Consider the following 18,819-nt stretch of genomic DNA (forward strand, 5'->3'; position numbering starts at 1 on the left):
CCTCGGTGGGCAGTGGCACCAGGCAGTGGCACTTTACCCGTGGCGAGCGTTCGGCGAGCGCGAGGTGGAAAGCCGCTCACGTGACCGCGACTGAACCCCAGCCTCCAAACGCAAAGACTATGGAAGCCCTTGCTGAATTTCGAAGGCAATAGTTGACAATGGAAGCTACCCATGTGCTCGCAAGATCACAATAGGTGCGTGCAGTTCGCTCTTTGAGCCACTGAGCGAGTCGTGGTCGATGCGCTTTGACCTTTGATGGGCCACTCGAAGAAAGGCCAATGTCGCTTTGTTTCGCGCCCAAAGAAAGACGACAATGACACTTGTGGATGGCTGCCATGTGTATCTCCATGGTTATAAGGGCCACCTCCACCGCTGCCCGTCACTAACATTCACGCTTGGCCCCTTCCCCTCTGTCCATCACCATGATCGTCGGAACGACCCTTGACGTTATCTTCGACGAATTCACTGCAGTTCGGCTTCAATCGAGGTCGAGGAAGTCTCCGGACGCCTACGTGAAGTTGAACTCAAAGTGGAATTTTTGCGCGGACGCTACCCCCGCTGGGCCCACTCAAGGAGCCCTAAACATCAACCGAGTGTACCACGCCACACTGGAGACGTACCAGTCGCCTGTCGCCCGCAGTCGCGCTGACCCGCCTGAGGTCGCCGTGAAGTGGGTTCGTGGGTCGCTCGGGGTGGAGAAAATGCGCTACGAAGCTGCTCTCTACAGAGGCGAGCTCAAGCACCTACAAGGCGACGTCGTCCCCCGCTTCTACGGCCTCTTCACCGGAGAAATCGACGGCGAAGTGGTCGGTTGTCTCGTTCTCGAGTGGTGCAATAATTCATACTCGCTCAAGCGGGAGGAGCTCAAGTGAGTGATTTTACGTTCTTTATCACGGTCAGCGTACTGACTCCACTTAGTCGCCGACGTATGTCAGCGATTTACCGGTTGCACGCAGCAGGCATCTTGCACGGCCAGCTGCGCGACGCGGGCCACTTCCTATACTCTCAAGACGGTCGTGTACGCATCGTGGATTTCTCGACGGCGCGATTGCACCATTGCCCTACCCATTCGGAATGCTCCACTTTCGAGCGAGGCCGCTCGCCTGAAATCTGTGAGGAGCTGAGTACAATGGAGGTGTGCCTAGGGATCTGCTCGGCTGGCTGGGCGATTCAGAGTCATTGACTGCGATGACGGTCTGACGGACATCAGTCCGCTGGGCGGACGCAACTGCAATCGACATGCGTGCATGCACTACACTACCTTCCGTTCTTCCTCACGTATGTAATAATTATGCTGTGCTTGAGTATTCCACAATATGACATGCTGCGATCCTCCTGACATCGGTCCGAAACACCACATGTTGTCTGTACATCGCATGGTGAGTGTTCTCCATCTTCTTTGTATGTTCTCCTTCAATGGCGCCGAGGGTGGAGCCCTATGTGGACATGACAAAATAACCATCGCTCCATTCTTCATCTCCGTCTACAGTCCCGTCGCATGTCTTGAGTCGCCATGTATGCGTGACTATTGGGCCTCCCGAGCAGCAAAAACATAGTAGCCCACCGCGAGGGTCGAACTCGCAGCCTTCAGATTACGCTCGCCATTTCAGGCTCACTAAGAGTCTGACGCTCTATCCGATTGAGCTAGGCAGGCGTTGCAGTCAATGTGTGGCAACAATGTATAATCCGTTTTTGCTAATATGTGGCAAGTCGATCGCCATGTCCTACGCTCAGGCTGGAGTTTCGTCATAGGCATCCTACGTACTGCGCTACGAGTATGTGGATCCATGCGCCATGGCCCCTACAGACACAAATACACCCTTGCTTTCGAACACGAAACGCCCTCTGCAGCGTAACTCCTCCAAACTCGGTCGCTCTCTGAGCTATATCTCATCAGCTCTGAGTCTGGGATCACACGTTGGCGGCGGCAACATGTCGAGCACTCTCAAACGAACGAATACGAAGCTCACGCCCTTCGAGCGATTCATGCAGATAGGGAGGAGAAATACGGATGGGACGGTTCAGTTTCCTCCTTCGCATTGGACTGAGCCTGCAGATACTGCGTCTCCAGCTGGGGCTAGTGCGGATGGGCTGGCAGCAACGCAAGGTAACATTGCAACGGATGCGCCGCTTGTCCGTTCTGGGTCCCCGGAAACTATCCTAATAGACCGCGAGGATCTCTTCCCAGCAACAGCTGAGCCGGAGCAAATTGCGGAGGCACCAGACGCCTCCGAGGTGGAAGGACCAGGCGGGCAGGCAGACTCAGAGCCTGCCCCGGAGCCATCATACCTCGCGCGCAAGATCCAAGCTATGCTCGCCACCCTGCCCACCCCATCCCAGACGCAGACACCTACTACGGAGTCTCCCTCAGCCAGCGAGCAAGACCCCGCACATGCGCCGAAGCTCCCTTTGCCGGCCTGGATTGCTGATTCACGACTAGTGTCGTACATGACCTCGCCACAGGTCATGAATGGTTCGGCGGCGAAGGGTCGACCTAGTGTATGGGACATGCTCGACAGGCTTAAGTCCACTAGCCTCTCCAAGTCTGGACCCGCTGCTTCGCCATCCACAGACAGAAGCAATGCACTAGCAGACGGGGTGGCGTCCGCGCCCCAGGACGGCAGACGGGCAGACGATGACGAGCATGCGAGCGTGATGCTCTATGCGCCGCTCGTGCCCGACGACTACTCGGAGGTCGAGATCGCGCGCTCGGAGGTCATTTCGATGTTCGATGACCAGACGACCATACACGAGCATGAACCGGAGACGAAGGAGGAGGCGACGCTCAGAGAGCGCCTGGCGAGCATGTGGCCGTCGGACGGGATGCGGATTGGCGGGCATAGGTTGCCTGCGGAGCAGCCGAGGGAGAGGAGGATATGGGTTCCGTCGAATGATAAGATCTCATTGGAGCTTCGATGGTGGGGGTACAGGATGTGTGTACTATTCAATCTGGTTGTGTGTGCAACTGCTGATTTCAGGATATAGCTACCTACCGCCTCCCGTCCTGAACATCTTGGACAACAAGCGTATCGAAAGTACCAAACGCGCCGCGCTATTGACCACTGCGCTCAAGTGGCTCATGGACCATATACCAATGGCAGCTGTCCCCCTGCAGGTCCGGCCAGCTATGCCACTGCTGAAGCGCATTATCCCTTACATGGGCTACATTGGTGCATTCGTGGCGTGGAGCTGGGATGCGATCAGAGCATTCGACAAGGGTGCGTGTAATCTGACTATGTCGTGCTCGAGTAAGCGGAACTGAGCGTAGGTCTTCAGGGAATGGCGTTACCCTTACGGCCACTTGGCTTTTGACTTTCGCTCTTATCCCAGGATCCTGGGAAGACGATATGTTCCCGGAGGTTGCGCCAGCACATATCCCGAGCGCACACCCTGCGGGGACATCCTCCGCGGCCGCGAACTCCTGAGCAACCAATCAAGGAGACGTGTTTGTATCTATAGACGATACCCTGACCGCACGCGACGTCTTCCTCTACATATTCTACATCCTTCCTGTAGCATTCGGCTCTCTATCCTACGCTGTGGGTAACGCATTCTAATCTTACTTTGGACCATCACCATATGAACGCTCTAGGCTATCGACGACTCCTCGTCTTTGTACTTCGCGAATATCCCTCGCAGCCACGCAGCTTCCCTCTCCATCTCCTCCAAGGTTCGCGGCTTGCGATCCTCGTCCGCGTCTACCTTGAGCGGCTTCGCCTCTTCTGCCGCCTTGACCTCTTCTGGCAGTTTTCCTTCGGCTTTCTCGATGGCCGGATAGATGTCGTCGTTGTTGGCGAAGCGATCGCCGAGCAATTTACGGGGGAGGAGATGGAAGTGGACATGCGGCACTGTCTGGCCTGCGGCTTTGCCATCCTGTGGAAGGTGAAGTGTATGTCCAAGGCGTCTCTGCATGCTTCTTCGGACACTCACCTGACAAGCGATGGTCAATCCATCTGCTTCGTATGCCTTCTGGATTACCTTTCCGACATGGTTGACGGAGTACATGAGGGAGGCGAGCTCTTTAGCATTCAGGTCGGAGAGCCGTTGAACGGGACGCGTCGGAATGACCAGGACATCTATGTGGAGAGAAGGATTGATCGCTTTCTTTCGAACCTCGAAGCGGCGTACTACTTCGTGCTCACTTACGGCCGGGTACGATCGGCTTGAGATTGACGATGGCAAACGCCAGCGAATTGCGGTAGAAGGACTGCTTAGTGACCTCGAACGCAGAAAAAAACAAGCTAGACATCGTGTGCAGCTCTTCTAGAGGGTATAGTGCACCTAGCTCATGCACCGGGCCACACTGCAGAGGTAGATGGACGAGGCAGGAGGCGTGAGAGCGGGTGTAGCGCCCATTGGTTGGAAGCACAGATCGAATGGGGAGGGCACCACGAGGCTACCGACCACCTATCATCGTCGTGCGCGAGCTTTCCGCTGTTTTGTGGGTCCGTAATTGATGCCTGCTGGTCCTGCAATTATATCTCAAAACACTGGATCTCCTCCGACGCGCTCAGCGTTCGCCGCATGTCCGGGCCGTGGGCGGATATGACATCAGCGAGGCGGAACATCCCTGCACAGACCGTGACCAATATTTCTGTAAGTACCAGGCGGTTCTGCTCTTTGCTGCATGGCATCTGCTATCGAGTCGTTACCTCCTGAGCTCTACATTGCCATCCTATCGTATATACCGCCTCAGGATTTACAGCGCACTGTCCTCTCTCTTACACGAGCAGCGCCACGATCTCCCATCCCAGCCTACCTGATCTTCGAGTATGTCCGTCTGACGCACGGCGACCAAGTCTTCCAATTGTACCGCCGTCTCCGGAAGAGCCCCGAGGATGCAGAGCGTGTCCGACACTTTACCTTGGAGTGCTGGATCGTCGACGCGGACGTGGTGGTCAATCTGATTGCACTGCTACATCGCATGAAGGAGATGACCCTCTTCATTGGGCCTAACTTTGCCCCGGAGCACTTGGAGGACATGTTTCAAAAGCCGAAGGAGGGACTGAAGTTGATCTCGCTGCGATTCAGGCCATAGTGAGTACCCCCGCGCGTATGTACGTCGTCCCATGCTTAGCTTGTGATGCAGTGTCCAGAGGGCGACCTACTACCAGTTCCTGAAGGGAGCGTACTTCGACTCTACGCTAATTGCCTTCTCTCGTTGGCCAGCAGCCGATCTTCCTACGCTCTCAATCGTGCAGGATCCACTAGACCCTTCGATTGCACCTACCAAATTCGCGCAACCGCTGGTCTTCTTCCGACTCGACCCACTGTCCACCCTCGCCTGCTCGCCCTTCCTCGAGGACCTCCGTCACTTCCGACTCCGCGTCCCCGCACGACAAGCAGCACGCTTCCTATATGCTCTCCCGAACGCCCTCCCGCGCGTTGAGCTGCTCGATATGTCCACATGCAACGTCCTCGAGTCAGACGTGGAGGGTATGCTCGGCCGGTTCGGGTGCCTCCGTGCGCTCGTGCTCGACGGCTGCTATATCGTCTCTCAGCGCGCTGTCGCCGACGGACAAGACGCAGAAGAGGCGCTTGGTCATTGGGCAGCATTGGGCAAGATGATGGCACTGGCGGGCGCGAAGTATGCTAGGGAGCGCGAGAAGCGACTGAAGCTCTGGATTGAGGCCAGCCGTGAGAGGGCGGCGGCCGCACAAGCAGGTGAGGAGGCCGTGCAGGAGCAGGCACCTGCGCCGCGCCGCGCAAGACGCGGTCGCCGTGGGCTTGCAACCGCTACTATCTCGCTGCGTGACAGTCCGCCAAAGGACCCGGTTCCCCTCCCCAAACTTCCTGCTGGAGCGACTGCTGGCAGAAACCTTCTGAATCAGCGTATTCGCATCCTGCCGTCACTCCCAGCCCTTCGGTCCCTTGCGACGACCCCTCCCGCCTCCGTCGGTCCGGACAAGCACGACACCATACGTGCGGAGTTCGCGCGGGGTTGGAGTGAGGGCATTGCGCAGTTGTGCGCTGTGCGCGCTCGATTGCGAACGAGCTGGGGCAACGGCGTACGGATTGTACGGATTGACCCTGACTACGAAGCGGATGAGGAAGATGGCGATGGCGAGGACGGATTGGCGGGGCTGATGGACGTCGAGGACGAGCGAGCGTTTGTGATAAAGACGCAGGCTCCTGAGAATCCAGATGAGAACGCTGAGAGAGGAAGTGACAAGGAGTCGGAAATGCTAGGGATTGATGATGGGTCTTGTCCAGTACTGTGCTTGGCTGGCCCTGGTCGAAAGGAAGGACATGTTGATGGGTGTGGCCACCAGCTTGGATGGGAGGTCTGGCATGATGAGATCTAAGTTTGACTTCGGATAGGACGATGGCATAGAACGCGTTTGCATCGGACATGGTATTGTACATCAGTATTCATTCTCCACGAAATAGAGCCATAGATCCCCAACCAGAATCAAAGGACGAGACAAGATAAACTCGGAGAGGATGACTACATCCACGGATCGAACCAGCTGCTATGATACAGTCCATTCGCTTGTCGAAGCCGATACCCGTCCTGACCTGTGTCTGGGCCATACGTCTCCTCGAGCAAAGCCAGTTCCGGGCAGAAGCTGCACTTCTCTGGGGTGTCCTCGGAGTCATCAGGATTGAGCATCAGCGGCGTCCCGCCGGGGCAGTGATGGAGGCTTGCGTGTGAGAAGTTGACAATACGCATGGTATTATCCTTCGAGCTCACGACGAAGTGCTCATCGTCCGAGAGGCGACCGTGGCACACGCGCACCCTGTGGATTCGCGCTGCGGCTAGCAATTTCTGCCTGCTGGATTGGAGAAAGCGTGCATTTTGAGCGGATGCACGGTGCGGATATGGAGCGTACTGGCACTCACTTGCGCTCCCAGAGATCGAGGTGAGGCTCGCCGTCACACCACTCGATGAGCAAGCACCCGATGTCGATATCGTCGACCCTGCCGACATAGAACCCGTAGAACTCGGGCACGGCAATGCCTTGCAGGCTCTTGAGCTGATCTTCGTAGAAGCGCGCTTCCTTGAGGAGTAGGTCAACGTATCGCATGCCTGTGGCCCACTTGAGGGCCACGTCGATTGGCTTCTCGTCGGCATTTTGGTCGACCGCTGATGTTGAATATAGTTGAGCGTGATAGATGACCTGGACCATCCTCTGGCCGTGAAGAGGGTGGGATTCGTCTGCGTTCGCACCCGCTTCTCGGACCTCGATGAGGTTCCGGACGGCGCAGTTGAGGTGAGCGCCAGAGGATGACGAGAGTGTGTACGACACGTTCGGCTTGAAGTAGACCTGGACGCTACTGCCGACCTCGGGCTGCGCTGAGAAAGACATGACAGCGTGATCTTGCTAAAAACAGGGCCACTGGATGGCGAGAGGGCGATCCGCGGTGCATCCGTCGTGAGAGGAAAATATACTGGCCGTATTTATGGCCGTCTATGCATACATTGTACGCATTTGGGAAAGCGAGCGGCCAGGGGTTGGCCACAAGGGACAAAGAGACGGAGCCAAGTAAGGCAAAGCGTGATTGCAAGCTACTAGTGGTGCCAGCTGCGGTGCCCCGTGCTAATCAGGTGTGGCCATGGCCAGCTTATGCGGATGGTCAAAGGTAAGCCATTAGAATATGCACATACCACTGACACCAACAAAATAATCTGCAGATTTTCCGATTACGGATGACTGTCTCAGTGCATGAAGCATTTCGCACGAACGCACTGGATACGTCACATTCGGATTCCGGTCTGCTTCGGCTGGGTAGCGGTCATTTCAGTGACAGCATATTGGAATGACTAGTGAATGCCACGTTCAGGCGATCATTCAGCCAGACAGAGAAAGAGGTATGGGCTCAAAAGCCGCAAAGCCCGAGTGAGCCCGAGTGAGTAAGCGCTCAAGATTGAGATCTGCGCGGAGTGTGAAGGACGTGAAGAGCAGACGTCGAGTCCGAGGTGGCATGTCCAGGGCATGTATCTCAGTCGTACTTAAGCTGCTATGCATGCTCATGGAGCTCCGCATCATAACTTTGATTTGTGAGATCCACTCACCGGTGTGTTGAGTGTATTGCTGTGATCGTGGTCGTTGACTTATGACGACTCTCGTCCAACGTCATCGCATTTCCATCCTACTAGATTGTTCCTACGCGACACTGAAGTTGCCATGCTCACAGTAAACAACTTAATCTCCACCACATCCACTCCCAATACGAATTTTGCGGGTGCGGATCTACTGTACGGAGCCATAGCCAGAGGGACAGTTAGCGGCTGCGATGGGGGCACTGCCGCTACGCATATAGCAGATTTTTGCGGTGATACACTCGCCGGTACAGGCAGGTGACCGGACAGAGCTCTTCCCTTGATACGTATTGAAGAGCTAGATAGAGAGTCAGTCAGTCACGTTGATACTTTGCAACGAAAAATGGCGTCTCACCTCGACGAGCGTCGAATTTGCTTCCATCGCTATTTGGTTTTGGGAATTCCATGGTGAGCACCATTCCGGTACATTCGAGATGCCCACGTACCCTCAGTCACCAGATGCCACCACGTCGCATTCAGAGGGTCATTGGAGCCCCATTCGATGCTCGCTCCGTACGCCTCGCGCGTGCTGTACTCGAGCTCATACGTGGGCCCGAACTCCGTCTGCCCATCCAGGGCGCCGAACGCATTGACGTCAGCGTACCAGCTACAGGGCGTCGGGCACATTCAGTATGGCATGATCACCCCTGATATCGCGCGGGCACTCACGTGTAGGCGTCCAAGACTTCGAACGTCTGGCGGAGTTGGCGGGTGGAGTCAGTGTTACGGATCATCAGTGCCACCATGCTGTTGTGGGACGCACCCCGGAATCGACTTCGTACATGCGGAATCCGGAGTTGAGGTTCGTTAGGGGCGTAACGGAAGGCATGATCTGTGTGGAGGAAGAATGTCACTGACATCTACAGCGGACCAAACCACCGTGGCAACCTTACCCATGAGGCTGTGAGGGCGTCCTCTGCACTGATGCTGGTGGCGTTGTTCGCGTAGAAGATCTGTGTGAAGTATCATTAGATGAAGTGCACTCGATGTGCAGAAAGAACCACGGCACGTACACTCAGCTCGTCTTCATGGTCATGACCGAAAAAGATGGCTGCGATGACATGAGGCGAGTAACGGTCCACACTACATTGGCCAGGGATCAAGATGGGAGTCAATCAAGGGTGGGCACGATGCTCCTACATCTGATAGACTGCGAGGACACAATAAGTTAGACAGCACGGAAAAGCTCCGAAGATCGATGACTTACAGAGGTTGCTGGGATTCTTGAGGGCGTTAGTACCGTCCCAGCCAGTAGGGACATGGCCGAGTATCCAAGCTGATGGCTCCCAAAGTCATGAGACCCTATGTTCGTAATAGCAACGCGTTTATACGGCACGCACCACGGTCACCGGCGTCCTCAGCGTCTTGGAGCTCGTCAGTCAGGAAGCGCAGCATGCCGGAGTTATCGGAGGAAGACAAGTTCATGTAGTTATAGTAGTTGGCCGTGTACCCTGTAGCAATGGCTGTCAAGATGAAACGGGGGATTTTGATAGAGAGACGCACAGAAATCGGTATTCACAGTGATGATTCTGAGGCCATCTGTGCGTTGTACAGAGTACGCAGAATAGTGCGTACGGGCCTGCTGCGCCGTCTCGGCAGACAACCAGCCCTCGATCTCCCACAGCGATGCAAGATGGTCGTAGTCCCTAACTCGACTTAGTACCAGTCTTCAGCAAACAAAACGGAAGTGGAGCATACCAGTTGAATTGTCCGGTGATGGACGGGTCGATGTCGTACGGGGAGTTCTGTGCCCTATTCGAGTGTACTATGAGCTGAATTTCGCGATATCGTGGGTAAGACGCACTCATTGTACGTATCGTGGTTACCCATCACGGCATAAACAGGGCCAGAGTTGATCTGCCGTTTCAGGAGATCGTATAGGACGGTCTCTGAGTACACTGTGTATGCTCTTGAAGAACACTTCAGCAATCAGCGGAACGCATGACCGGTGCACTGGACCTACCTGGACAGTTCTTGATCGGGGTCGTGTGATACCAAGTCTCCAGTGTAGATAGTGAAGTTGAAGCCGTACTCCTCTGTGCCTGTGAGCACTGGAACAGCTTGAAGCGCGGCCAGGATCAGGGTGAACGGAGCGTCACTGGGGCCTGCGTCAGGCACAGTGTAGCATCGGTTCTACGGGATCGTACCAGTAGTATGCGCCATAGCGAGGGGCAGGCTGGACAGTCACATTCGGGCTGTCCGAGTTATACACACCGGGACGGCAGCATAGGTAATTGGTGCAGTTGGCCTCGGCACCGATCGTGTACCCTGTCAATGAGCCAACGCAATCAGTCTTCTATGATCGCGCCCGTGATATATGAACGAGTTGTACTGACGGGGGTCAATGTGCAGGTCGGACATATGCAGCACCTTGAGCCGCTCGCCCGTGGGCTGCTTGGGCGGTGGGAGCGGGTTCGGCTTCGGCTTCGCGAACCAGTTCGTCAAGTCGAGAGGGCTGGTGCCTGGGTCCGTGCACATGCTGAAGTACCGCTGGCAGATAACCTACGAGCACAGAACGCACGCATGACAGATACGGACGCCAAGTCAAACTCAACGGCCTGGATCGTACACGGCTTCCAATCACGTACCTGACCATCATAACCACCCACATCGGCATACGCGATCACCTGGGTGATCGGCGTGCCGAGGTCGTACACGCTGTACTCCGTCGCGCAGTCGGACGAGTAGTCGAACGCCTCGCAGAGCGCGACGGCGAGGCTCGGGCCCTGCTCCGGCGCGGCGAGTGCAAGGAACTTGGCGACCTCGAGTCCGGCCAGGCAGGCGGCACATGAGTCGCCCGCGAAGACTGAGCTGTTCGCGATCGTCGTGATCTGCTGGATCGCATACTGGAGCAGCTGCGAGCCCGCGGCGGGCGGGGGCAGCGGGTGCGCCTCGTATGTGTCGAGCTGCGGTACACATCGTTGAGCTTGGCTGGGTGAAATAAGGCAAGTGGGTGCGTACCTGCGGAATTGTCTCGGGGTTCGTCAACCAATACGGATAGACCTCATGCTGAGATAAGGTCGTCAATACGAACTCCGCGCATATACTAGACCGAACGCGCTCACCGTGACGGGGTCAGTGATGATCGGCTGGGGCTCGGCGGTAGTAGCAGTCGGGTCGTTGTAGTACGCAGCGTACACCGAGGTAGGGAAGACTCCCGGAAGTGTGTAGGCAGTGGGAAGTGTCCCGCTCGCCTGGGCCGCAACGATCGCCGGCAGGATGGAGACGCTGAACGCCCCGAACACGTTACGCGCCATGGCTAACCAGATGCTGGTGGACTTTCTAGCGGTAAGATCCTCAGCGGGCTGTGCGGGCTGCTCGCTGGCTTGTGCACAATGGCCTCGTCCACATTAAATACTCGCCCAGGGCCATACCGAAGCGAGGAAGTCCGTGCGAGGGAACACCTCCGACTAATTGGAGAAACGTGCGTCGAGAAGTGCCGTAATAACAGGCACAGACGGCTTTACTGGGCTTGTTTCACACGAATTCCAGCGAGTAGCGCGTAGAGTGCGACGAGCATTGTCCCTGGCCGAACAGCGTACGCATGGGTTGATGAACGTGCTGGGAATGGGCACCGGCATCCCGTGCCCAGGGCATAGAGCGACTGTAAGTAGCAAATTGTGAGCCAACGTTGCTGCTTGTGACGATAAGAAACAACCTTTGCTGATGGGCGGGTAAGAGTTTCTCCCTTGTGCATAGAGCATTCCATGGTGCAGACAGTCAACAGAGTGTGTCCTCGTGTCCCGTTGCTGATAGTTGTCGGAGGCAGATTGCCCTGTCAAACATCCCAATTTGGCAATTATCAGATCGCCACAGGCGCACAGGGCCTGGGCCACACGGCCTGGACCGCTGCGAGCGTAGCAGACAACCATTATAAGAGGCCTTGGCTACTCATCGCCGCCTGCCTTTTCCTTTCTCTCCCGACTGCACTCGGTCCTGAACGCTCTGTCAAATGATACTACTGCGATGAGCAGACGCTTCTCGGTGACGACGCTGGGAGACTCACATACTCAACGCCTTCGGCAAGCAGCCTTCGAGCCCACGTGCAGAAGCACAACATGCACGTCTCAACCAATCGTATTCGAAGTCTAGTGGGAACAGTACAAGTGAACAAAAAGGTGGATAAATATATAGGCCTGGAACGCATATTAACTTTACAAGTGAGATGGAGGGGGCGTAGGGAATTGCAGCGACGATGACACAGACGGAGAAAGCGAGACGATGACGGGGATGGCAGGTAAATCAGCGCGACAGGAATCCTAGGTACGTGGTATAAATCAGCTACGAGGACGATAGGATACGTGGACTTATGGTACAGTGCAGGGACCGCGCTCGTGGTGTGGTGGGGCAAAGGCGCAATATGTACAATACCGATGGCGACAGGTGAGTCGATGGTTGTATGGGGGTGAGCGTGTATGAGGTTCGCTGCGGCCGACATCGGCGGCAGGCGAGGCGGTGTGTATCACACCGAGTGGGCGTCGTGGTTGTTTGATGGTATGCGCGTGTCGACCGTCGACAAGTTGTCATCAAGGGTCAAGTCGATTGGGGATGAGGTAGGTGGATCGCGCTCTCCAGAGCGGAAGGGCCCCAGGCGGAGGGCCCTTATACGGAGTTGTTGGCCGACTGTACGGCGGGGTGGGTGCCCACTTTCTTGTGCCTCTGCCTCTCCTCTTCCCGCTTCCTGGCCAATGCAATCTCTGCTGCTCTAGCGCGGGCCTTTTCCTCTGCGACACGGCGCGATTCGGTCCAGAGACGGAGGGTATAGTCGTGGAGTGACTGGGCGTAGAGGACGAACGGATCGATGTGGGGCTGGTCAGAGTACGTGACGTTGGCCAGCATTGTGCGTGGCGTGGCGTGTCGCGGACGGCGGACGACGCGGATCGGAGCACGGAGAGAGGGCAGACGGGAGGGCGGACGAGTGGGACTAGCCCACTGGGCCGGGGCGAGTAGGATATGGGAGGACAGGACCCGAGGCCGATTAGCTTTTAGGTGGGCGAGGGTGGCTACCTCTGAAAAGAGGGTGCGTTCTCCGGTTGCAGAGCTCCATCGTGCACTCCCACCTCTGTTTGGCGGCCATCGCTCACGCCCACAGATCATTCCGGCTGCGTGGCCCGTGTGCACCGGGTACCGGCCGACAGGCGCTGTCCGCCTTGGCCTTCCACTGCACACCGCTCGCGCGTCCGGCCGCGACGTCGCCCCTCCGTCGCCCGCTAGGTCCTGACTCCTCCGCGCTGTCTGCTCTGACACGGCGCATGCACCCTGCTTACAAGCAGCCGCCGTTGGTGCGCTGCTAAGATAGATGGCCTTCGGCAGGGCCCGAGTGGTCGAGCGGTGGAATCTGAATCTGAACGCACTCATGGTGGCGGGGACGTCAGCTGAAACGGCGCAGGGTCTGCTCCACCGTGACAGCCGTGGCCCGTGACGCAACGGCCACCGGGCAGCCACATTGTCACAGCCGGCAGCAGCCACCGCAGCCACCAAACGTCCGCTGGCTCGGCGGCGGCGAGGCGTGCGCGAACATCGCCGCCATGCTGTCGCCCATCGGTGGGCTGCCGTCGCCGACGCGCCCTCTACAGAAACATACGAACGCGCGCCACCCGCCAAGCCTCCCAGGAATAGAACATGCGTTATCGCAACGCATCGCATACCGCCTTATACATGTACCGTTCATCCCCACCGCCAGCACCCTGATCTCTCGATCTCTCCCGCCGACCCCGGCCTGCCAGCGCCACTCTCCCTCTCTCGAACATGCACGCACCCCTCCTATTGCCCCCGAGTGTCGAGCAGGCATCACGCAACTTTTCATCGAACACTTCGCCTCCCCTGCGTCGCTGAACACCGGAGAGCCACCACCACAAGGGCGCAGCGCGCATGCCATAGCGACACGCTACTGTTCACTCTCAGCCCCGAGGCATATGTCCCCGAACGGCGTTGGAGGCGCAGAAACTCTTGTTCCTCTTGATTTCTCGTAATTGATGTGACTTCTAGCCCGCTTGCCGACACGCTCTTTGACGGCCGGAGCCGCCAAACTCAGTGCGACCATCCTTGACGTGGAATAGAAGATCGCCATGTTGCCATGTGTCACCGCGATCTCTACAGCAACTGTGGCCATGCATGCATGATGCATGATGGGGCCCCACGCCAACAGACTACCCACTTATGCAAGGTGCCGTCATTGGCAGGATGGGAGTTGGAGTATTAGGACAGCTTGTATGTGTTCCTGGCTCTGTACATCACTGTAACGTCGAAATACAGGAAATGTGTTTCCATCCAATCACCCGAGTGACAACAAGGCGTACTCGAATTTCCTTTGCGGCAGAGTCGCTTAGCCGCACTACTTGTCCGCCGAGTCGGTGGTCTACTGTAAGGAGCGCTCATAACAACGTAACATCCACAAGCCATCGTCCCGTACAAGGTGCATGCAGAACGCAAGCCTCGACGGGTGATGCGACAATGGCCTGACATTAGTCACAAGCCGTCTCGGTACGGTACAATTCCTGGGTCGTCAGTAAGTAATCGTCGATATCAGTACAACAACTCGTGAACAACATCGAGCATCGATAAGGACAGAGCGTTCTATCAGTCCGCATGAGCATGAATCCAAAACGCATATCACCGCATAGAGAAAGCTTAATGAAACAACAGCAGATGGCAGCAGCGCCGAACAACAGGTGGGCAAAGGGGCCCGTCGGTCGCATCAGCAATGCAGGGTGGGGAGAACAGGAATAGTCCGTGAGGTCAGCGAGACGAGGGCTATGATGGCCTCCCCTGCGTGCGGTGTGTCTGCGAAGACAGCGATCGTCTGGGAAGGATGTCCTCCTTTGCACGGACGTCGAGCGTCACCTGCAGGTGATGATACCGCATGAGGTCATACGCCTCCGAGCGACCTATCCCGCCCGCATCGTTCGGTAGCCAAATGACGGGCGGTGGAGCCAGGAGCTCAGGTGCATAGAGCACGCCGGCCATCTCCTCGGCGTGGTCCGCGAATGGCAACGCAGGCAGATGCGGGGGCGCGTCGGGGTGCGTGCGCGCAGCACGCTCCGTCGCGGTCAGGTCGTCGAGCGTCTCCGTCGCTACATGCACGCATGCACAGCACGCAATCAGCTCATGTCTCAGACGAAGAAAAGACAGTGCGGCTCACGGAGTGGGACGGGACCCCTCGTTTCCGATGGCGACGGTTGGACTGCGAGGGTCAAGGACATCATGTCCAGGATGGAAGCAAACGAGCCGCGTATCCGTGTGTTCCTCGCAGAGCTCACGAGGCTCAGGCCCTCCTCCTCCGCATCTCCTCCTTTCCCCGGTCGTGCAGTACGCGTGAAGGTCTCCAACGAGTCTTGCGTGATAGGGCTCAGTGAGCGCCGACCGGGCAGTCGGATCCTCCAAGCCGCATACGACTCGACGAAGATGAGTGTGAAAGCCGCGAACCCGCACAGAATACCTCCTTCAATCCAGAGGTCTCTGCTCAGGAAGATGAGCCCCAGGACGAGAGGTTGCAAGACAAGCAGAGTGCCCAATCTGCGCACGAGCCATATCTGTAGAAGCCCGCCGGTGGAGGAATGAGTCCGTCCGTAGACATAACCGATCAAGAAGCGGTGCGCTGCCATTGGGCAAACAGGTCAGAAGGCCATCTGATCACCAAAAGTAAGCTCAACCTACCGATCAGAGTTAGAAGCAGGAGCAGTAATGCTGCCGGCGCCACGAGTGGGAACAGAAGGGTGAAGGCAGCGGCATATGCAAATGCGAGCACGCAACAGCTGAGCGCGTATGTCGGGTTGTACGTCGTTGGGTAGACGGCTATCGCGTAATCAGGACGATCAACTGAGCAGACGCGTTCGGTACACTCACCTCTGAACCGCTGCCTGGAGGTGATAGCCTCCTTCTCGTGTCGGGCCACGCGGATCAACCGGATCGGCTGAAGCAGAAGCAAGCCGGGGAACATGACTGCTGCGACCAAAAGCAAGAGCAGGGCGAGCACGCTCATGTAGATAATCCCGTCGGCTACAGAGGCACTATCACCGACGTCGATGCTCCACGAATGCATTGCAAACAGGACTGCGCCCGCTGTGAAGAGTGCAATACCTCCGACCACCGTGAGGACGTAGAATACCGTCTTGAACATCAGCAGCTGACAATGGGAAAGTGAGACGGAAGGAACCAGTTGCCCGATGTCTGAAGAACATTCAGTCGGTTTGAACTGTAGGAACTATGGGCGTGCATCTTACAGGTAACGATCTTCAGGATAACGCCAATGAACAGAATGACGACGAGGGCGGGTACGAGGGTCGTAGCGATGCCAGCTCCAAACTGCTTTCCCTCGTTCAGCGGCGTCAAGAACGGGAAGTAGTGTGCAAAGTCTGGCGCCGTGCTGAGGAACAGCGCGGCCACCGGTGTCACTGAATTGAACGTTAGCTCAAGAACGCTTCGGGAAGCAAGCATGACGCACGAATGACGGCCAGCACAATTGAAAAGGTCACGACGGCCGTCCAGAAGCCAATGCTGCGCAGCGTGCTGCCCTCGTTCTGCAGCTCATCCCACCGGATGTCTTCCTTGGCTCGGCCCTCGATGAGCTGGATACCAGTGATGTGCCGCAGGCCGCGGCCGATCATGAGCCAGCCCTTAATGCGCGCGCCGTCCGCGATGTCGTTGTAGCTCTCCGTCTGCACCTCAGATATCTCGAGGTTGATCGCCTTCAACTTTGTCCGCCACTGGTTGATGTCTGCGTAGATCGCGCCGAGCCTGGCGTGATCGACCCCCGACTGGGGGCGCACAAACGGCTGCCTCTGCTGCAGTCGCAGATGTGGTGGTGGGACGTCGTCTGCAGTCTTCGCCTCGCGGTTTCTCAGAGGGAACGATTCGCGCGGCAGCTCCACGCCCGTCTGTCGAGGGGGGCGCGGCCGCCTGCGTGAGCTCTTGGGGTACTCCTCGGCGTTATTGAACGCCTCCGGATCTTGTTCGAGGACGTCGTACCAATCCTCGTCGGACTCCGAGAGCATATGATCCTGGGACGAGTGCGGAAGCAGCTGTGCGTATGGCGAAGTCGCGTCGTTGAAACCGGTCGTGTCCCACGACGAATGTCTGTCACCGCCCCACTGCTGATCAAGGGTTGCGGTCTCAGGCGTGCGCACTGCTTCCAGCTGGCCGTCCTTGTTCACTGCAACTTGGCTGCCCATGGGTATCTGGCCAATTGTGGGCGAGCTACTGTTCACCTCTTGGAATCGGCTGCCCACAACTCGTTGGTTGAACGAGTCAGCCAGGCTAGATCCGCGAACCGAGGACATGACGTCTTTGTCAACATCTGCGAAGTGCCCACCGCTAATTCCCGATACTCCGCGAAGTTTGTAGTACTGTGAGGGCATCACATACGACGTGGGAGGAAGCGACGATGAACCAATCGCAGGATTTCTTCCTCGCCGCCGTTTGCGATGGTTCTGGACATATGTCAGCGAACGAACTATGACGGTGGTCTGTGCAACTGACCTGCCCCACTAATGGACGCGGTCTGCCAATGACGGGTCGAGTGGAAGCTCCTGGTTCCTCGGCTATAGTGGACAGGTGAGGCTCGAAGTCGGCAATAGACGGGTCGGGTGTCGAAAGGCGGAAGCTCTGTATATACTTCGCTTCAGCGATCTCCAGATTCTCCAAAATCTCATCGCGCTCGTCAATCAAGAGCGCGAGCTGAGTGGTGTCACTGAAGTAGACATTCATATATATACGCAACGTGATGACAGCTCTAGCTGTACTCACCCGATGGAAAAGAGGCTCTGAATATCGACATCGAGATGTCCCTTCTCCGCCTCGTTCCAACCTGTCGTGTTCCGTCTCTTGTTGCGGCGTCTCCCATTGCCATTACCCTCACCGTTGTCTACTTCCAGGGTAGAACTCAACCCCGCTTTCGCGACGAACTCCTTCACGCGTTTCTCGCCCCAGCCAACTAGACCGGGAGCTTGACGCGCGCTCAGCCAGCCCATCTCGATGCCCTGGCAGCGCACGTTCACCCAGGACTCGCGATACGCCACTAGTTTGTTGAATTCGCGCATCACCAGCCACAGGGCGGGCGTCAGCGTCAATACAATCGCGAATATAGTCAGTATGATGAGGCGGATGCGGACATAAGGTGCTATGCCAAATGCATCAGTTGTGTCGTCAAGCAGATGAAGCAACCGGATCAGGCTGAGATCCTGGAGAGTCGAGTATTGTCCATTATAGGCGAAGGGTAGGGTGGAACTCGCTATACATGGCGTCGCTGCCATGTAGAGCGGCAAGAGGCCGCCCAGACCGACGAAGGACCAGATGGCTACGACCAAGGTGCTTGTCCAAAGTGTGCGCTGGCTAAGCTCTTCGTCGGAGGGAAAAAGTTGTGCGTCTCTAGCTGGGGATTTGCCCGCATTAGTGACATCTTCGGGGATGGAGGGCGCAATGGGTGTGTCGAGGTATAGGGACGCCCATAGTGATCGACCAAGAGGTGCAGAGCGAAGGCTGGCGTATTTTGAGACACCATCACGCAACGAATGGGACACCACGCACCTTGGTGGCGGAAACCATTCCCTCAGCCCGTACACTTGCCGATAGCGTGGTCGCAGTGTGGCGAACAGCAGCTTCAACCGGGGTCGGTACAGAGTGCAGGCTATACGGCGGAACACGACGGAACACTCACCCAGATGACGAGTCCAATGACTGTTGGCAGTACGAGCGTCGAAAGTACGCCAATAGCAGGAGCATCCAGACCATGACCTATGCACACCGGCGAATCGGGCGGTGGCGCGCGTGCCAGTAGC

General features: G+C 57.0%; 8 protein-coding genes and 1 non-coding gene across 9 annotated transcripts; 3 read left to right on the forward strand and 6 right to left on the reverse strand.

Annotated features, from left to right (window-relative positions):
- Window positions 1-28: 28 nt before the first annotated feature.
- C8Q71DRAFT_101330 (uncharacterized protein) lies at window positions 29-1,218 on the forward strand. The gene is made up of 2 exons (XM_047916258.1): window positions 29-868; window positions 919-1,218. The coding sequence occupies exons 1-2, from the start codon at window positions 423-425 to the stop codon at window positions 1,181-1,183; spliced, it is 711 nt and encodes a 236-aa protein (XP_047778263.1). The 5' UTR covers window positions 29-422; the 3' UTR covers window positions 1,184-1,218.
- A 339-nt stretch (window positions 1,219-1,557) lies between these two features.
- C8Q71DRAFT_t85 lies at window positions 1,558-1,654 on the reverse strand. The gene has a single exon. It is a non-coding gene; the product is annotated as a tRNA-Lys (tRNA).
- Window positions 1,655-1,740: 86 nt separating this feature from the next.
- On the forward strand, window positions 1,741-3,507 carry C8Q71DRAFT_101379 (uncharacterized protein). Its single transcript, XM_047916259.1, has 4 exons — window positions 1,741-2,107; window positions 2,189-2,933; window positions 2,986-3,218; window positions 3,277-3,507. The coding sequence occupies exons 1-4, from the start codon at window positions 1,795-1,797 to the stop codon at window positions 3,423-3,425; spliced, it is 1,440 nt and encodes a 479-aa protein (XP_047778264.1). The 5' UTR covers window positions 1,741-1,794; the 3' UTR covers window positions 3,426-3,507.
- An 81-nt stretch (window positions 3,508-3,588) lies between these two features.
- Window positions 3,589-4,249, reverse strand: C8Q71DRAFT_724455 (diadenosine hydrolase; the record flags this gene model as incomplete). Its single annotated transcript, XM_047921636.1, has 3 exons — window positions 3,589-3,873; window positions 3,931-4,076; window positions 4,147-4,249. The coding sequence occupies 3 exons, from the start codon at window positions 4,247-4,249 to the stop codon at window positions 3,589-3,591; spliced, it is 534 nt and encodes a 177-aa protein (XP_047778265.1).
- Window positions 4,250-4,337: 88 nt separating this feature from the next.
- On the forward strand, window positions 4,338-6,437 carry C8Q71DRAFT_836782 (uncharacterized protein). Its single transcript, XM_047926453.1, has 2 exons — window positions 4,338-5,037; window positions 5,090-6,437. Exons 1-2 carry the CDS (start codon window positions 4,628-4,630, stop codon window positions 6,303-6,305), a joined length of 1,626 nt encoding a protein of 541 aa, XP_047778266.1. The 5' UTR covers window positions 4,338-4,627; the 3' UTR covers window positions 6,306-6,437.
- C8Q71DRAFT_848813 (uncharacterized protein) lies at window positions 6,438-7,616 on the reverse strand. The gene is made up of 2 exons (XM_047926683.1): window positions 6,844-7,616; window positions 6,438-6,776 (listed from the first exon to the last, which is right to left on the reverse strand). Exons 1-2 carry the CDS (start codon window positions 7,308-7,310, stop codon window positions 6,449-6,451), a joined length of 795 nt encoding a protein of 264 aa, XP_047778267.1. The 5' UTR covers window positions 7,311-7,616; the 3' UTR covers window positions 6,438-6,448.
- Window positions 7,617-8,168: 552 nt separating this feature from the next.
- Window positions 8,169-11,404, reverse strand: C8Q71DRAFT_101421 (sphingomyelin phosphodiesterase). The gene is made up of 19 exons (XM_047916260.1): window positions 11,110-11,404; window positions 11,006-11,053; window positions 10,633-10,950; window positions 10,381-10,546; window positions 10,192-10,312; window positions 10,008-10,142; window positions 9,849-9,953; window positions 9,743-9,796; window positions 9,548-9,690; window positions 9,385-9,495; window positions 9,252-9,320; window positions 9,185-9,194; window positions 9,058-9,127; window positions 8,938-8,997; window positions 8,808-8,876; window positions 8,714-8,739; window positions 8,491-8,651; window positions 8,400-8,428; window positions 8,169-8,342 (listed from the first exon to the last, which is right to left on the reverse strand). Exons 1-19 carry the CDS (start codon window positions 11,299-11,301, stop codon window positions 8,196-8,198), a joined length of 2,034 nt encoding a protein of 677 aa, XP_047778268.1. The 5' UTR covers window positions 11,302-11,404; the 3' UTR covers window positions 8,169-8,195.
- Window positions 11,405-12,455: 1,051 nt separating this feature from the next.
- On the reverse strand, window positions 12,456-13,947 carry C8Q71DRAFT_101485 (uncharacterized protein). The gene has a single exon (XM_047916261.1). The coding sequence runs from the start codon at window positions 13,688-13,690 to the stop codon at window positions 12,647-12,649; it is 1,044 nt and encodes a 347-aa protein (XP_047778269.1). The 5' UTR covers window positions 13,691-13,947; the 3' UTR covers window positions 12,456-12,646.
- A 387-nt stretch (window positions 13,948-14,334) lies between these two features.
- Window positions 14,335-18,782, reverse strand: C8Q71DRAFT_870275 (uncharacterized protein; the record flags this gene model as incomplete). The annotated part of the gene is made up of 10 exons (XM_047928325.1): window positions 14,335-15,117; window positions 15,174-15,641; window positions 15,701-15,838; window positions 15,890-16,213; window positions 16,267-16,437; window positions 16,488-17,472; window positions 17,522-17,732; window positions 17,789-18,520; window positions 18,569-18,639; window positions 18,699-18,782. Coding segments are annotated over 10 exons (3,504 nt in total), but the record flags the coding sequence as incomplete, so codon positions are not given.
- Between the last annotated feature and the right edge of the window lie 37 nt (window positions 18,783-18,819).

Source organism: Rhodofomes roseus (genome assembly GCF_022264815.1).
Source record: "Rhodofomes roseus strain CIRM-BRFM 1785 chromosome Unknown C8Q71scaffold_12, whole genome shotgun sequence".
Classification (NCBI taxonomy): Eukaryota; Fungi; Basidiomycota; class Agaricomycetes; order Polyporales; family Fomitopsidaceae; genus Rhodofomes; species Rhodofomes roseus.

What these genes read in the sequence shown, in the direction of transcription:
- C8Q71DRAFT_101330 (XM_047916258.1), top strand. Translation starts at nt 423, where the DNA reads ATGATCGTCGGAACGACCCTTGACGTTATCTTCGACGAATTCACTGCA. An exon ending in CTCAAGCGGGAGGAGCTCAA is followed by an intron (nt 869 to 918) that starts GTGAGTGATTTT and finishes GACTCCACTTAG; the next exon opens with TCGCCGACGTATGTCAGCGA.
- C8Q71DRAFT_101379 (XM_047916259.1), top strand. Translation starts at nt 1,795, where the DNA reads ATGGCCCCTACAGACACAAATACACCCTTGCTTTCGAACACGAAACGC. An exon ending in TGGGCTGGCAGCAACGCAAG is followed by an intron (nt 2,108 to 2,188) that starts GTAACATTGCAA and finishes ATCTCTTCCCAG; the next exon opens with CAACAGCTGAGCCGGAGCAA. An exon ending in GATCAGAGCATTCGACAAGG is followed by an intron (nt 3,219 to 3,276) that starts GTGCGTGTAATC and finishes GTAGGTCTTCAG; the next exon opens with GGAATGGCGTTACCCTTACG.
- C8Q71DRAFT_836782 (XM_047926453.1), top strand. Translation starts at nt 4,628, where the DNA reads ATGGCATCTGCTATCGAGTCGTTACCTCCTGAGCTCTACATTGCCATC. An exon ending in TCGCTGCGATTCAGGCCATA is followed by an intron (nt 5,038 to 5,089) that starts GTGAGTACCCCC and finishes CTTGTGATGCAG; the next exon opens with TGTCCAGAGGGCGACCTACT.
- C8Q71DRAFT_848813 (XM_047926683.1), bottom strand. Translation starts at nt 7,310, where the DNA reads ATGTCTTTCTCAGCGCAGCCCGAGGTCGGCAGTAGCGTCCAGGTCTAC. An exon ending in CTCGATCTCTGGGAGCGCAA is followed by an intron (nt 6,777 to 6,843) that starts GTGAGTGCCAGT and finishes TCTCCAATCCAG; the next exon opens with CAGGCAGAAATTGCTAGCCG.
- C8Q71DRAFT_101421 (XM_047916260.1), bottom strand. Translation starts at nt 11,301, where the DNA reads ATGGCGCGTAACGTGTTCGGGGCGTTCAGCGTCTCCATCCTGCCGGCG. An exon ending in TGGGTGGTTATGATGGTCAG is followed by an intron (nt 10,547 to 10,632) that starts GTACGTGATTGG and finishes CTGTGCTCGTAG; the next exon opens with GTTATCTGCCAGCGGTACTT. An exon ending in CACTGTGAATACCGATTTCT is followed by an intron (nt 9,496 to 9,547) that starts GTGCGTCTCTCT and finishes CCATTGCTACAG; the next exon opens with GGTACACGGCCAACTACTAT.
- C8Q71DRAFT_101485 (XM_047916261.1), bottom strand. Translation starts at nt 13,690, where the DNA reads ATGCGATGCGTTGCGATAACGCATGTTCTATTCCTGGGAGGCTTGGCG.